This window comes from Pteropus alecto, unplaced genomic scaffold (genome assembly GCF_000325575.1).
Source record: "Pteropus alecto unplaced genomic scaffold, ASM32557v1 scaffold155, whole genome shotgun sequence".
NCBI classification, from domain to species: Eukaryota; Metazoa; Chordata; class Mammalia; order Chiroptera; family Pteropodidae; genus Pteropus; species Pteropus alecto.
The window spans coordinates 2,530,897-2,549,115 of NW_006438113.1; the positions used below are offsets into that span (position 1 = coordinate 2,530,897).

The 18,219-nt window shown below is 33.9% G+C and overlaps 1 protein-coding gene across 14 annotated transcripts in view; it reads right to left on the reverse strand.

Annotated features, from left to right (window-relative positions):
• Nucleotides 1-18,219, reverse strand: part of CCSER2 (coiled-coil serine rich protein 2) — a 170,424-nt gene that overhangs the window by 55,253 nt on the left and 96,952 nt on the right. For 13 of the 14 annotated variants that reach the window (XR_003047383.1, XM_006915455.3, XM_025049343.1 and 10 more), the window contains one exon: nucleotides 13,481-13,676. Coding sequence is in view for 13 of the 14 variants with exons in the window: in XM_006915455.3 (XP_006915517.1) it covers nucleotides 13,481-13,676 (196 nt within the window). In the remaining variant the exon portion in view is untranslated. Of the gene's footprint in view, nucleotides 1-6,303; nucleotides 9,271-13,480; nucleotides 13,677-18,219 lie in introns of those variants that run through there. The other variant, XM_025049347.1, reaches the window with a different exon arrangement.

The window sequence follows — 18,219 nt, forward strand, 5'->3', positions numbered from 1 at the left end:
AGGTATAGAAATATAGTCACAGTATGCATATAAACACCCACAAACACAAGCTCGTTTTAAAGGGGCTTAAGGGCACTGAAACCCCAATAGCAATAAGCACACCTGGCCCCCAGATCTTGGCTTCTAAATACCATTTTCCACGGGGCTCCTTGAAAAAAATGGCTGTTTCCAGGCTGGGTTAGGGAACATACTAAATAAGCCCAGGAAATCTTGTATTGCAAAAAGGAAAGAATGAATCAAAGAATGATGGGTACACAAGTCAAAAAAATAGAAGCCAAACTGAAAGAGTTCTCAAATGCCAAATCTTGGGCAGTCTAAGATCAAAATAAATTATATTCCCATTTATAACTGATTGGTAAGAAACCACAAGTGCATACTAATCTATATTAAATTACTGAATAAATTGGAAATTTGACAAGAAATAGGATATTTATATAGTTTCAAAATTCTTCCCTACAAAATACTAATTATATAGGGGAAAAGAGCAATTTCAGTTGAGAAAGCTAGCAGACAACAGTATTATCAAGTGATCAAAGCTAATATCACTAATGGAACAAACCAAAATCATGTGCCATCTAACTGGATGCAATGAGAATAATACATTCACAAAGCAATATGTAATTCTGAACTGGATCTTTTGCTATAAAGGATATTACTGGGACAAATGGCAAAACTTGAACAGGCTCTGAAGATTAAATGGTAATAATCGAACAATGCTGATTGTCTGATTTTGAGACTGTGCTATGGTTATACAGGGGAAAAATCTTTATTAGTAAGAAATAAACACAATGTCTGGGGGGGTTATATGCTTCAGCAGGTAATTTACTCTTGTGTGGTTCAGAAAAAACTTCATGAAATGTGAAGAAAGTACTTGAAATGTTTTTGTAAGAATGAGAATGTTTCAAAAAAAATTTTATATTAAAAGATAAAATAAAATAATTTCCTTCATCTCATAACAGTATCCACAAAATAGATATAGTAGATATCACACTTAGCAGTCAAACATCGAAAGTGTTCCTGTTAAGTTCAGGAGCAAGACAGGAGTAATCCAATACTACACTGGAGTTCCTAGCCAGCGTATAAGCAAGGAAGAAACACAAACATTGGACAGGGAAAATGTAACTATTATTACTGTTTATATGCTTATCTAAATTTAAAATTCCAAATAAATCTAATGATAAATTATTAGTGTTAACAATAATGGTATGAAGATTGCTATACGCAAACTCGATAAATCGGTCTATTACATTTCTGTATACCAGCAACATTCTATTCTATTGTATTACAATAGCAACAAAAACTTTAAATCCTAGAAATATATCTAACAAAATTATACAAGGCATTTAAGGGAAAAAGTAGTTTATTTAAACTAAATCAATATATCACATTTTGGATATTAATTCTAAATATTCTAAGATGTTAATTTTTCCTGAAATTGTTCTATTGCTTCAATGCTTTTCCATTTAAAATCCCAAAAGAGTTTTTCATTGGACTCAATAAAAAGATTCTAACATTTTATGAAAAAAGCAAAAGACTAAGAATAGTTAAGATACTTTAGAAGAACAAGATCGGGAACACCATGATATATTATCAAATCTTAATATAAAAGCAACAGATTATATAACTTGGCACTGGGATAGTGAAGCATAAAAGGGCATCTGGTTTTTTTTTAAGGGCAGGCACTGCATATCAGAGAAGAAACACACTTTTAATACTTTTAGTACTGAACCCACAGATTATTCACATGGAAAAAAAGAAAGCAGATCTCTATCTCACACCTTACATATAGCAAAGTCAATTTTGAGGTATTTGTAATTTAATTGTAAAGGTCTAAACTCCTAACTTTTAAAAAAAGATTACTTTTGTGACCAAAGACCAAGGAAGGATTTCCTAAACAAGATTTTCTAAAAGAACAAAGGATATCACACCATACAGTAAAACGTAGGCCACAGAAGAAATTTGCAACACATACAACTAGCAAAATTCTTACTTCTAGAATATACAAAACTCTAAATCACACAAAGATAAAAACATGCATGTGTGTGCGCAAACACAGACAAAAGACATGACCAGGCAACAAACATTCCATAAACATACAGAGAAGCTCAACTTTATTACTGAAGTTTTGTAAAGGAATACAGAATATAGCTGCAATTAAATATGACCATATTCTCATCACATGACAAAAATTTAGAAGCTGGATAATATCAAATGTTGCACAGATGTGGGACAATGGAAAATAACACCTACTACTTGAGAGGAGTAAAACAGATTAAATAATTTTGGAAAATAGTTTGGTATTTCTAAAGTAGAATATTCCCATGCCTCATGATTCATAAATTCCACTCCTAATTAGTTACACCAGAAGAATCTCTGCACATGTGTACCCGGACAATGTTCATATCAATATTATTTGTTATAGCAACAAACAAACAAACAAACAAACAAAAAACTCTGAATAGAAATCAAGTGGACATCAAGAATAAAATGAACAAAGAAATTATTGTTTTTCACACAAAAGAATACAAAAATGAAAGTTAATGAAGTTGAACTAAACATAAATATGAATGAACCTTAAATGCTGAATGAAAGAAGTCACAGAGAAATACTTATGTAATTTCATTTCCATAAAGTTCTAAAATAAGCAAAACAAGTATTTATAGGGATACAAACATAGGTGGTTAAAAACAGAGAAAAAAAGGAAAATGCTAGATTCTGGAAAGGGAATGCACTGCAGCCAGGAAGGAGAATATAGGGAGCTTCTTAACGTCCTATTTCTTAACCTGGATGGGAACATTATTCATTAAATTGTACCCTTCTGTTGTATGTGCTCTATGGTATGTTTCATACACTTTTTTCCCCCCTTGAGTGATGAGAAAAGTCTGGGGATACAAGAAGCATAAGTTCCCTGACTTTTCTATGGTTCTCTGCCACCAGTGACAATCATTCAATAGCTTCTTAACTCTCAGTGCACTCACCCAGATGCTGTTGCTATGTTTTAAATATTTCATCCACTCACCACTACACACATACACACATACACACATATAAAGAGAGGAGAGAGGGACGAGAGAGAATTATATGAGGGAAAATTATTGGTTGTATTCTTAACACTAGAGGCAAGAGGAAATAAAATATTTGTACACCAGACTTAGAAGTTCTTTAAACACTATTATATACTTTATTTTTATCTGCAAACAGGTTGACAGTGCATGAATTATTGGGATCAAATATTTTTTAATCTCAAAGAAAATGTCAGAAAGAGATATCATCATGCCCTTCTCATTATTTATTCTATCTTAGATTTTTCATTTCCTACTCCAAGGTCAAAATAGATACTGAATGTGATAACATGATAAAAATGAACAGGGAAAATAATGAAAAGAAATGAGGGAAGAAAATAGATGGGCATGATCACTTTGGAAAACTATTATGCAATATCTACTAAAGCTGAATATCTATACATCTTATGACCCAGCTATTCTACTCACAGGTACATAGCAACAAAAATACACACATATGTTCACAAAAAAAATATACTAGAATACTGTAGCAGCACTATTCATAACAACCAAATACTGGAAATTGCCTAAATGCCTATCAACTATAGAACAAATGAAGTAAATTGTGGTATATTCACATCATGTAATACTTATTACGGCAATGAGAATGAATGCAAAAATTAGACGGCTCACAAATACGATGTTGAGCAAAAGAAGCCAAATTAAAAAAGAGTATATATAATTTCATTTACATAAAGTTCAAACACAGGCAAACACATTTATGTTTTCAGAAATCAGGTAGTCACCATTAGAAATGTGAGGTGGTGACTAGAAGAAGCTTCTGTTCTGGAGTTTTGGTAATGTTCTATTTCTTACTGGGTGCTGGCTAAGTGTATTTTCAGTTTTTAAAAGTTCACTGAGATAGAAATTTATGAATGATTCTTTTTCTATATGCATATTATGCTTCAAATGTTTAAAATAAGATGTAGGGAATTAAAGTAAGGACACAAAATACCACAAAAAAAAATATTTTTTCTATATGTCCCCATGTTCTTCAAATCAGGATCAAAGTTCTTATTTAAAATTCTCTAAATTAAACAATACAATATAAGAAGTACTAAACTTACAGCATAGGGAATGTAATCAATAATAATGTAATATCTACATATGGTGTCAGATGGGTACTAGATACCATTGGGATAATCACTGTACATTATACAAATGTCTAATCACTATGTTGTACACCTGAAACTAATATAATACTGTATGTCAACTGTAACTGAAAAATTTTTTTTAAAAATTCAACCCTTTTCGCATTTAGAAAATAATGCAGCCTGCTGCCAGTGTTCATTTAACATCATGTGTAGGAAGGCTATGTTTCCTAGGATTTGACAATTTCAGCAATTTGAGAATTACTGTATTTTGTAAATGGAAATACCACTATTAAAAACAGAATGCTATGAATAGAATGATGTCACTTGTTTCCAAAGACTATCGCTATACTAAAGTGATGCAAAAATAATAATAAAAGTGAGATATTTTGTGGCAAACTTTGGGGATAAGGTTAGGACTGTAATCTGCAAGTTACCTCGGGGGTAAATGCTGCAGCTGCAAGCACTGCCAGAGAGTATACTTGGGGCGAATAGGAAATGGGTTAAAGAGGTATTAAGTTAAAATATTTCAAGAGCCCTGGGTTTAAAATACATACTGCACTAGTATGCAACTGGACGACCTGGAGAAATGCAATTAAATCTTGGCGTCTCACTTTTCTGATTATTAAAATAGGATTACTGCTGTCCTCTCTATCCCATAGTATTGCTGTGAAGAAAATACAGTACATGAAAGTGCTATTTAAACTGTGAAGTAACCTTGAGCTATGCCTAACAAAAACAAAAAAATAGGTCAAAGGCCAAATGGCTTACAATTAAAATTTTTATTGTGTGCAATGAAAACTCTGTTCAAGGGAACTCTTAAATAGAGGCTTATTTAATAAAATAAAGATTCCATTGCTCTAGGTTTGTCTGAAGGGATATAGGCTGATGGTGTAAGGAGAGTGCTAAAGGCTGCCTTCACATTCCCCTCTCCCTCTTGTCCCTCAGTGTATCCCCTAGAACACCACACTGTACAAAAGGCTTTGGAGTGACAAAGAATGGAGTAAAAAGTCCTTGTTTTATCTCTAGCTTTCTGAGCCTCAACTTCTTCAACTATGAGATAGGTGAAGCCATTATCTACTTTTCAAGGACTAGAGGTAATGTGTATTAGAGAACCTAGAAAAATGCCCAGTATGCAATGTATGACCACTATATCAAAGTTTTACATACGCAACTCTGCAAAACACATGCATGAAAAGAGAGCACTAAAATTCAATTATTTTCAAAGCAATTAAATTCAACAACTTCAGGCTAAAATCTGATGTCTGCAACAGCCTCCTTAACATTACTACTTAAGTCATTCCCTCTGCTATTCATTTTCCCCAAATCCCTTCAAGCGATATTTTTAAAACATGAATTTGGTCAATTTGACCATGTCACTTATCTGGCTTACTACTGCCTACAGAATAATTCCCAAGCTCCTCTTGTAGCATGGAGGCCTTTTGTAATCTGCCCGTAAGCCTATGTATCATTCCTGACTATTCTCTAACACCCAACGTTTTAACCATATCCAATTATTAACCAATCTTTGAATAGGACATGTACTTTTTTAAAAACCTTTAATTTTTTCCAAAACAGTAAATATATATTGTAGAAAATTAGAAATTAGAGAATGTAAATTAAAAAAAGACATCACATTCTCACCATCTAGATATCATCACTATTAACACCTTAGTGCATATCTTTCTGGAGATATTGATACATAAAATAACTATAAAGACCTATGATCATGCTAAGCGAAATAAGTCAGAGAAAAAGTCAAGAACCATATGATTTTACTCATATGTGGAATATAAAACTGAAAGCAACAAATGAACAAACAAACAAAAATTCACAGACACAGACAACATTATAATGGTTACCAGTAGGAAAAGAGGGTGAGAGGGAGGTAGAAAAGGGTAAAGGGAGTCAAATATATGGTGACGGAAGATTTGACTCTGGGCGGTGAACACACAATGTAATATGCAGATGATGTATTATAGAATTGTACACTTGAAACCTATATAATTTTATTAACCAATGTCACCTCAATAAATTTAACTTTTAAAAAAGATACCTGAAGTAGGTAAAGGGGATCAAATATATAGTAGCTGAAAGAAACTGGACTTTGGGTGCTAAACACACAATAGAATATACAGATGTCAAATTATAATGTACACCTGAAAATTATATAATTGTATTAACCAATGTTATCCCAATAAACTTAATTAAAAAAAGATATGTGATCATAATGTATACACTGTTTTATAAACTGCTTTCTTCAGTCAACAGTCTCTGTCTTTCCATTTCAGTAAATTTCTATATCACCTAATACATAGGCCATATTCAAATTTCCACAATTGACCCAAAATGTCCTCTGTAGTTGATCTGTCCAACCAATATCCAATTCAGAATCTCACATTACATCTAGCTGTTCCTATATTTCTTTTTAATGTAGCACTGTCACTTCCCCGCGCCAACTTTTTAGGACACTAACAAGCTAAAGAGCGTCACTATTTGTCATACAGAATTTCCAATAATCTAAATTTATGTGGTTTCTTTTCTTCTTCTCTTATTCTTCTCTCATCTGTTTATCCTGTAAAAAGGAAGCTATAAGTAATCATCTGAGGAATTAAAAATAAATGTTTTTGGCTAGAACATATTATACATAATTCTGTGTATAATATATAATTATGTATAATATACATTATTCCCTGTATCACATCAGAAGATACTTAGTACCTGGCTACCGCAACTCATTAGTGATAGGAAAACTGATCACTGGATTAGGGTAATGACAGTTTGATCTCTCTAATGAACAATTATGTGTTTTTTTCTCTTGCAACTATAAAGTAATTTAAATGGTGTGACTTTGGCACTGTATGAACTGTCTGGGAACCCACCGCCCAATCATCTATTGGTTGTAACAACAATTAATAATCCTGGCATAAAGCAGAAATTTCATCAGGGTTTTTAATATGACATTTCTCTAATTCTATCACACTTTCTACAATTTGTTGTCATTCTTCAGCAAAGTTGAATTATCTTTTTTCAAGGGCCTCTTCAGTTATGAAAATATCGATACTATTATAAATGCAACTAAAATGCTTCTTTCCTATTAATAAGTTTTTGTAAGGTAAGAAGCTGTATTAATAATCACCTCAAAGTGTATCAAATGAGCACTGGTTTTTCTGGCTTTCTCTCTGAATATTTTAGATGCTCATGAGTTTTCCTTTAGTCACTGTGAGAAGTGCAGCTCACACTTTAAGAACCTACACCTTTGCTCATACTGATTTCCCCGATCTTTTCAAAATTCTTTACTTGATAAACTCAACTTCCAGTTTCATATCTTCTCTATAATGGCATACAGCAAATTTCTTCAACTCCATTCCCAGAGCAATTTTTTCTCTCTTGCATACTACATACAGGTACCTCTGATATAATATTTGGTTGTATATCTTTTCTGTTCTTTGGACTTGTCTTTTACAGGTTAAGAACAGTAACACCAGTGTTACTCACAGATTAGTTCTGGTTCACAAACTGTTTCCTGTCTGCAACACAATAAAAGTTTGCATTAGACTATCAATCAACTAGTCACAAAACAGTTTAGTTTGGCTCAGTTTTTTTCTTTGGTGGTAAGAATTTGTGGCACAAGAGTGAAAAATGTTGATTTCTATTCTGACAAGAGCTACTTTAACTCTCATGAACCAATAACAAACATTTCATGTATAAGCTACTTTGAACAGCACTGTCTAATCATCAATTTACCATTACTGCCACAAACATAAAAAGGAATATAAACAACTGTTTGTAGGGGACACAAAACAAAATATAAACAACTGTTTGTAGAAACGGAACGAGTAGGGAACATGGACATATTGAGATATCTCTTCTAAGGTGTAGGATAAGTTGCTGTATCTGGATCTTCCAAACACAAAGAAGTACAAAGCCTAGTGGGCCCCTTTAAATTTTGGAGGCAACATATTCCTCATTTAGGTGTGTTATTCTGGCCCATTTACCTAGTGAGCTGAATAGCTGCTACTTCTGAAGGCTTAGAAGGCTCAACAAAAGGTTCAGTTCCTCTGCCACTTGGGTCATATGATGCAGCAACTCCCATTGTATTTGAAGTGGCAGTGGCAGAGAAGGACGCTAACTGGAGATTTTAGCAAGCTTTATAGGTGAATCTCAGTGCAGGCTCTCGGGAGCAAAGCGCTACCATCCTCTGCAGATACCTACTCTCTTTTTGAGACAGCTCCTGGCCTGCTACTGGGTCTCAGAGGTGACTAAATGCTTACTTGGGCCACCCAGTTACCAATACTGAACTGCCCATCATGAACTGGGTGTTATCTGACACATAAAGCCATAATATTAGGTGTGCAGAGCAACATTTCACCATCAAATGCAAGTGGAATCAATGTGATTTGGCCCAAGAAGGCTCTGAAAATATAATTAAGATATATGATGAATAGCTCAAATGCCTATGGTCTCCACTTCCACTACACTGTCTTCTTCTCCCAGCCTGCACTATGGTCTCATTGGAGAGAGTTCCCTATGATCAGATAACAGAGGAAGAAAAGACTCAGGTCCAGTTTACAGATGGTTCTGAACAACACGCAGACACCTGAAAGTAGACGGCTGCAAGACTACAGTTCCTTTCTGTAAGGAAGAATAGCAGTGGAAGAACAGCAATGAAAGGAAATCCTCCCAGTGGGCGAAACACTCCACAGTGCATCTAGTTGTTCATTCTGCTTACAAAGAAAAATGGACAGATGTGCAGTTATATATCAATTCATGAGTTGTGGTCAATGGTTTGACTGGATGGTTAGGGGCCTAGAAGAAACATGATTGAAAAATTGGTGACAAGAAAATTTGAGAAAGAGGTATATGGTGTCTGTCTGTCTCTGTCTCTCTCTGTGTCTCTGTGTCTGTCTCTCTCCCTCGTGTGTGTGTGTGTGTGTGTGTGTGTGTGTGTGTGTGTGTGTGTGTGTGCATGCGTGTGTTTTCTTTTTCTCTGGAAAACCCAGACTGATTCCAAAGGTAATTTCTTCAAACTGGTAACAGACACTAAGGGGAAGTCTCAGAAAATGCAAAAGTGGTTTCTCATTTATCCTTATCAAGCAGGGCTTCTTGACTGGGTCCTAGGGATCAAGAAAACGAAGAGAGCAATTAAAGGCCACTGGATTAAGAGATAATCAGCAACTAAGGCAGGTAAGGTACTTGCAAAATTGTTTGCTTAAAATCAATTTAACATACATTTCCTAAGTACTAGGTATTAGAAATTTTGTATATTTATATGTAAAGTTCTCATGAGTTCTATAAAATTCTGATGTTCCAGTAAGAATCAGGGTGCAGAAATCATTTTTATGCTATTTATAATTTCATCAGTCGCTTCTCTTTATTTATATAAATTTAATTCAATCTTATAAGAGAAATAGCTTAACTAAACTTGGCTAAAAATAATCAAGGACAAGAATTCTAGGTGAGTTTAAGGAATACTGCCTTGGGGTAAGCCACTTGGAGGAGAGAACATCAAGGTAAGAGAACAAAAGAGATTACGTAACTACTTTCTATGTGGACATTCTTCTTTCTTACCTAGTATTCAGTCATATCTTAATAGGGCTTCACGTTTATTGAAGTAAAGATAACTCCTCCCTATAAGATCCCTCATGTGTAGCCTCAAGCAGATACTGGTCGCCAGTGCTTATTTAAGTTCTTATGTTTGCAAATGAGTATAAAATTTCAACTTAGTTGTGTGCAAGGATAAAATCAAATTTTGAGCTGTGACACACTGAAGTTTCATGAAGAAGCATTCACATAACTAAAGTAATTTTTAAAATATTTCTTCCACATTTTAAATGGGAGATCTTTTGAATAGAGATATGTTTATCTTCTCTTACTCTTAAATCTATACTAAAATGATAGTAAAGAAATTTTAAAAGCATATAAACTGTTAATGATGAAGACAATTAAGGAGGGGACATAGCAGACAAAAACTTTAATAAGAGATTTAGCAGGACTAGTGGAAGACACAACTGAAGTGTGCGTAGACGGAGAACATGGACAAAGTTTGTCCTGCAAAACCCCAAAGGGGGTCAAAATGCTAGATACATAAAAAACTAAGTATATGACTTATTAGGGTAAAAAATGTGGGAATTGCTTAGAAAGAAGTCTGCATAAGGCAAGAACAGACTCCCAGTCTTCTACCTCTATTTCAAACAAAAAAAGAAAAAGTCAAGAGGTTTCTTCTCTGGAGAAACTACAACAACCTCAGAAGGAAAAATCCTTCACTTAGTATAAGTACTGAGCATCCATCAACATCCATCAATTACTGTAAAACAGGGGTCCCCAACTCCTGGGCTGTGGACTGGTACCTGTCTGTGGCCTGTTAGGAACCAGACTGCACAGCAGGAGGTAAGCAACAGGTGAGTGAGTGAAGCTTCCTCTCTATTTGCAGCCACTCCCCAGTGCTAGCATCACCGCCTCAGCTCGACCTCAGATCATCAGGCATTAGATTCTCATAGAAGCACCGGTCCCTAGTGCCAAAAATGTTGGGGACCGCTGCTGTAAAATAAAACCAGCCGATTGATAAGCTAGCTCATGTAGAGTGCTGAATCGACTTTTCAGTTACTTACTCCTAAATATTAATAAACAACAAAGAATCACTAGATATGTGAAGATTCTAAAAGAGAAAACAAAATAAACATAAAGAACAAAAATGACCATTTTTAGAAAGAGATAATGCAGGAAACCTGAAAAATCTTAACAAAACGTAACAGAAACTATTTACTTAATATAGTTACTGGCAAAACAAGAATTGAATGATACGAATAAGGAATGGTATACAATAAAGAGTTCTTGGAAATTGAAAATATGATTACCAAGTAATTCAACAGAAACAGAGAGCTGGAATATGAAGCTGAGGAAATATACTAGGAAACGTAATCAAACTTAAAAGAAAATCTGAAAGAAAAAATAAAAGACTGAGAAACAATTCGGAAATTCTGGATTATGATTACCAAGAATACTAGAAAGATATAGAAAAAAAAAGAAAAAAAAAACTATAGAAATTACTTAAGAAAATTTCACACTACATGACTCTCCAAAGAGCCCACTATTTACCCATACATTAAGTGGAAAACAAATAACTACAACAAAACTCAAATCCCAGCACATGCCTGTGAACTTCGGAATGCCAGAAATAAAAATTAAAGTGATAGAAATAAAAGATGAAAAAAATCTCCCGAAGAGATTAAAAACAAAGAAAATTCAAAGTAAAATGGATCAGAATGCAGACTTTTCTCAATGGCTAAACTGGATCCTAAAAAAGTAATGCATTCAGATATTAAGGAAAAACTCACTTCCATGCCAGTCAAATTATTAATATCAATCAAATGAGAATAGACAAGAGAAATTTTCAGTAATGCAGTAGCTACAAAAATTTAACATCTATTTGTCCTCTCTTAGGGAGTGAATTAAGGATATACCCTAGCAAAACGAGAGAGTAAACCTAAACAAAAAGATATGTTATCCAGGAAATAAGTGGACCCAATCCCAGAATAAAACAAAAAGAAGTTCCTACACAACAGCTCTAGCAAAGCTTCAGACAGCAACCTATTCAGATGAGCAAAGATTGGCTGGAGGTGAGGAGAGGGACAGAAATATTATTTTTTCATTAAGCCTCTGGATAGTATGTGAATTTTTTTAAACCATGTATCACACTAAACTTTTTAAATTTTAGTAATATTAAAAAGGAAAAAAATTAAGAGGCAGTGACATGAAATCTTGGATTCATTAAGCTTTTAACATCTATTAGCATTCCGGGAAATTTTAAAGCTGTCCTAAAAAGATTTTGCAATTTTCTTCTCATAACTCTGTTGTCACTATATAAACAAAGTCAATTTGATCAGTGTATAGTACTTTCAGAGATCATAATGACTGAAAGACATTAAGAGATTCAGTTTTTCATAAAGTATCTCAAAAAATAGTTTTCTAATTTATGGTACTTATCACTGGTTACTAATTCACTTATTCTCTACTGAATTATGCTACTTCTCTCATTACTCGAAGTGGTCTGGTCTTATTAGCTAATATTTAATCCTGCTTCATGTTTCAGGGCAATAAACTCAGACACAAAAGAGGGTATGTGGTATAGCCCAGTGACTGACTCAAAGATATTTAATATATTTTAGCTATTTCTCACCTCTACCTTCTCTATCCTTTGACCTGGAGTTCCTGATCAGAAAAGCTTCTCTCCAGTCTGGTAAGGGGAGAAATACTATAAACCAGTCTATTTCCTAGTTATAGTTAAACTAAATTGTAAGCTTGATATCTGTATTATTTCAAACATACAATCTCTTTCTGCCTGAAGAAGAGTCCGATAATCTCGTATCCAAAAAGGATCCTCCACTTTCTTGCTCCCAGCCTTAACAAAGTTTCTTTTCAATACATAGTTTAATATCCACAAGAATGGAGAAGAGTTGTCCTGAAAATCTATAACCAAATAACTTCAACTACCCTTTACCTCATGAGTATATATATCATGAGTTTGGTTTTGATCACCACCAGAAATTCTAAGATTTGGTTCCTCCTCATAAGAAGCGAAAACATGCAACCCTGAGGGAAGATAACCCAGAATGTAAATTGGGCAGAGAAGCCAGAATATTCTTTCTCAATCATAACTTAAGCTAAATTTGGCTAGTCTACAAAAGACAAATATAGATTTAAAAATAAACAAATGATATCCACGTTTTCAAATTAGTATTTTATACCTTAGTTTTCTGCTATGTATCTGACCTTGCCTGTAAGTGTTAAAGCTAAACTCTTCAAAGTATTATCGAATTAGAAGCCAGATTCATCATTGCTATGAGTCTACATTTTCTCAAACAAAAAGAACTGACAAAGATTAAACTTGAGGATTTCATACAAAAGTGAAATTATGACTATGATTATGTAAGTAAAAAAATGCTGTTTCTTATTTCCCACTTAGCTGAAATTATAGTAACAGCCACTGATCACTGAATGCCCACTAAGTTTCAGGAATTAGATCTCTCAATTTACAACTATTATTTCTAGTTCTCTAGATAATCTTAGGTACTACAAAAATGAGGAAAAAGAAGCAGAGAGATTGGCTTATTAAACATCACACATATCATAAATGTTGGGGACTATATTGAGACCATGATTCAGAATCTCATGTTCTTTCCTCCCACAAAAATTTCTATTATATACTATTTACAAGCATTATTTCTACAGAAATCTAAATATTAACTTTTCTTTTTTTAAAAAAGTAAAATCAATCCATCTTGCAACTCAAAATATCAGAGCCAAAAATGTTCATTATGTACTCACTTGATGCAGCAGACGCTTCAGTTTAAGTAACTGAGTTTTTACAGCAGTGCAATCCTGGACCATGTGCCGGAGGGTCATCTCATCCAGTATCACTGTATTTTCAGGTACATCTACAAACATCTTCTGAGCCTGGAAAAAGGGGGTCCCTCCATAGCTTTCAAAATGACCCAAAGGAGATTCTCTATAGGGAGAGCCTCTAGAAGGGCAGGAGAAGTTGGAGGGAAAAGATACACAATACAATTTCAGAAAGAAATAAAGGTAATGAAATTATTGCAGTGATTATTATAAGTCATTTATCATTATCACAAAGCCTTTGACTTTTATTTACCTCGGACACTAATTTGTTTCTACTGAAAGATTTGATCAGATCCAGATAATATTAATACTATTATCTTCTGCACTCTCCCCTTTTGCATATTTTATACATTATTTTAACAAACCTTATTTCTTAGAAACATGAATAAAAACAAAAGACTCTAGGGAAAGGCCTTGCCTGGAAAAAATTATACATATTTTCTTTTTTCTGCACTGATTACCTACCTTTTAGCTTTTGACTTGAATTGGCCTCTTAAACTTCACATCTTTTTTTAGCCCCATAACTATGCTACCCATGTTAATACCCAGTTTGGACACACCCCTGGACTCTTATTGCTTGAAAAGTCCCAGCAGACAGTTAAGACAAATGAACTGTTATTTCTACATTTGTTTTTACATTGTTGATAAGTTATCTTTTCCAATAAAAATTAAACAAGATTTTATAGAAGTCTTATACATATACTCCATATTTCCTAATCTCGAACTGCATTAGAAATCTACTCTATCTAGTTGGTTCTTTAGACAAGAACACCGAAAAAGCATTCTCTCCAATATAACGGCTATGTTATATATATCAGGATTAAAGTTAAATTTATGATGCATTAAATCCAAAAAAGGCACAATGCATTAAATTTCAACCATATTGAAAAAGAAATATGGTTTCTACTAATTTTTCTAGCTTTTAACAAATATTCCCAAATCTCTAAATTCTCAAATATTCAGTAAGAGCTTCATTTTCACAAGATTATCTTTCTCTGAAACTATTTCGGGCCCTGATTTTTCTTTTAATCCCCACCAAAAAAAGATTTTTAAAAACTTTTAAATTGTTGATCCATAGGTAAGACCCTAATTTATTCACATATAAAACTGCTTTACTTTCATTGCTTCAAAATATAGTTGAATTATTAAATTTCAAATACCGATCAATTAATTAGTACAAATATACCATCCATGACTAAATAGGTGGACAATCTATACACAGAGTAGTGAGAGATATATAGTAATAAAAAGTTAACAAAATAGTAAGACAAAAATATAGACTCATCTGGCAAATGAATAGCAGAAATAATAAGAGTTATGTTTTTAGAGGAAAAAAAGTTGACATACTTTGAGAAATTTTCTTGAGTAGGAAGAATTTGGGATGAACTATAAAGCATGAGGTTTGAGTTTGACTGAAATGAAAGTTGAAGGCTTTCTAGAAAAAGAAAAAAAAGTAATGGCACAAAATATAAGGCATGTTTTTCAGGTACAAGGAGACTATTAAATATGGTTTAGAGGTCACAAAGAGCCTGAATCCAATTTATTCTTCAATTTTATCCCTCCCTCAGGCTGATTTCTTAATCCATTGCAAATTATCTGAGATTGCCAACATGATACAATCTCTCTCATCTCCAAACCCTTGTCTTCAACCACTCTACTTTTGGCCAGTCTACCCATCCTGAACCCCACTGCACGCTTGATCTTGGGAATAATTCCTCTTCATCTTAAATTAGTTGGCATTTCCTCAGGGAAAGCTTCCTTAATCCCTTAAATCAGGGCTTGCTACTTCCACAGATGTCCCTATACAGCCCTATACTGTGCCCTATTATACTAATTGTCACAATATATTGTGTTTGTTTGTAAACATGCCAAATTAGAAACTCCATGAGAACACAAACTGTATATTCTTTTCCTCTGTATCAGAGACAGTTGGTTTTGTTTGTTTGCTTGTTTGTTTTTGTTACTGTTGTTTTCACTGAATGAGTAAGGAGCATGGATTTTAACCACCATGATGTTGTTGTTTTAAGTTTCCATCTGTGACAGTCTCAACTTCTTTAGTTATGACATTAAAAAGCAATATTTTAATATTATCTGGAAGCAGTCACATCAAAAATTCCCAGTTAAAGTTTACTTCTTATTTTACCAAAAAGAGTAAAAGAAATATTAAAGAGTGTTGCAGAAAAGATCCAAAATTAGACTGGCGAGAAACCAAGCAGCACTCAGAGAGTTGGAGAACTCAGGTTTATTATGCCTGTGGTCTCAGAGGAGCTCACACTCGAAAGATCTGGGCCGCCTCCGCCCCGCCCCAGCTCAATTGTAACATTCCTTATATGAACCCTTTTCGGCATGGGCTGATTGGTTAATTTGTCCTCAGACTGTTACAAAGTGGTGGGAGTTACTATGGTTGCAGGTAGTTACACTGCGTTACAAAGGGCGGGAGTTGCTATGGGTTACCAGCAGTTACAAAGTGCTACAAAGCAAGGGAGTTGCTAAGAGGTACAGTTACATTTGTTGCTTAGAGAGATCAAACAAAAGGGAAGGTGGGTCTTTAGACAGCCCATGCAACAAGCGTATTTACAAAAGCAGAACAAAGAGCTGATTAGCCTTTTGAATGAAAATTCCTCTTCAAGAGAAGAGACTGAAGGAGACTGGCCTACAGTCTACAGCATGAGATCAGGTATGGACTAAAGGCTTATATTAGATTGACATAAACAAGAACCACATTCAAGAAACTAATTAATGAATGAAAAACATTTCAAAGGAGGAATTAACAAGTCTTGATCACTAAGTGAATACTAGGACAAAGAATTGTCATCTAGAAAAACTAGTGTTAAAGAGACAGCTCTGGTCTAAGACTTAGGTTTAACTTCTCAATGACAGTAACTAGCTATTGAAAATACTTAACACCTTTGAACTATAGTTTCTTTAACTTTCAATATTCTCCACTGCCTATCAAATAAAGTTCATATGCCTTAGGTTGCACTTCAAATACTTCCACCATGCGATCCAAACTAAACTTACATCTTCTAGTACTGAATATTTCTTCCAAAATTCCTTCCTGATCTCCTCAACTAGATAAGACAAGTATTTTATGATCCTTAACTTATTTTACAACATAAAGACATTTGTATATGTATCACCTCTAATTAAAATGTAAATTCCTTGAAAACAGGGCTATATCTTATTTATTTTTATATTACCTGCACAGATTATCTGACTTCAAATCTTAAGTATGTCACTTACTACCTATATGACACACAGGGTAAGTTACTTTATCTATGCTTCATTTTCCTGATCTATAAAATGAAGATAATAAGAGTATTCACCTCATTAGGTTGGTGTGTATAAGGATCGAATGGGGTAATACACATTAAAGTGCTTGGAACAATGCCTGATATATAGTAGATGTTAAATAAAAACCATTTATTACTATATTATTGTTATTATCAATAATTTTCAACTTCTTATACTGAAAGTTTTTTCTAATATAAATGTCAAAAGAATACTATAATGCCATATATCTTCATTTATATTCCCCAACTGGTATATATTGACACAACTGCTTTATACCTGTGTATCTGTTGCTAAACCATCTGACAATAAGTTGACAATAACATAACACCTCACTGGAGAACCATTTGAAGCCTGCTGGAAAAAAAAATGAGTATAAATGAGAAGGCCAAGAGGCAGAAGAAGACAAAGGTGGAACAGAAAGCAAATATATAACAGATGTGATTTTCAAAAAATAAAAGGACATTTATTAAAATAGGAGAAGAAAAAAATAGAAAAATAATGAAGAGTTTGAGATTTCACATTCTGAGATGATACAGTTCACACATAAGAACCTGAACCTTTAAATTATAATGAGGTAAAACCACTTTCCAAGAGTGCAAACACAAATCCAGGGATGAAGACATAAAGGTGAAGAAAAATAAACATGAGAAAAAAGAGTAATTACTAGACACAATACCTCTTATTAAGGTGATATACATCAATTTGTACTTGTATACAAATTTTAACAATTGTGGATTTCTAGTAGAGAAATCTGACAGTGAAAGCAACAGAAATCTGCAAGCTGCTTTGGGGAATACATTGGAAGGGTTAGCGGTGTGTCAGCAAAGGCAGAATCTCTGTGCTTTTGTGGCCTATGTGGCTAATCACAGGTGAGGCAAGTTAGCAAATGTGAAGAACTTAACCAATTCAGGTATGGATGGAGGCAAAAACGAGTTACACAAGCTTGAGAAAGAAATGCCCATAATCATCAATATTAATTTAACATCATTCTGTAAATACAGCCAATAAAATCAGCAAGAAAAAGAAAGGATCAAAATAACAACACAAAAAGAAACCTTTAAGAGATCAGCCCTTTTTCTTTTTTGACCTATTTAAAGTAAATCCACACAAAGTAGCAGCACCTGATATTCAACCCACATGCCTAATAATCACATTGCCACACACTTACTTATTGTAGCTTTAAAGGGATTCCCTAATTATGTGGCTGTATCCATATACTTCTCCACTTCTACCCAAGTTCTTGATTACTAAGATGTGTGATTTTGTGCTCATCTTCAGGTTTATGATTCATAGGTTAGACAGGCAAGTAGAGATTTGCATGGGGGGGGGGTTGTGTGTGTGTGTGTGTGTGTGTGTGTGTGTGTGTGTGT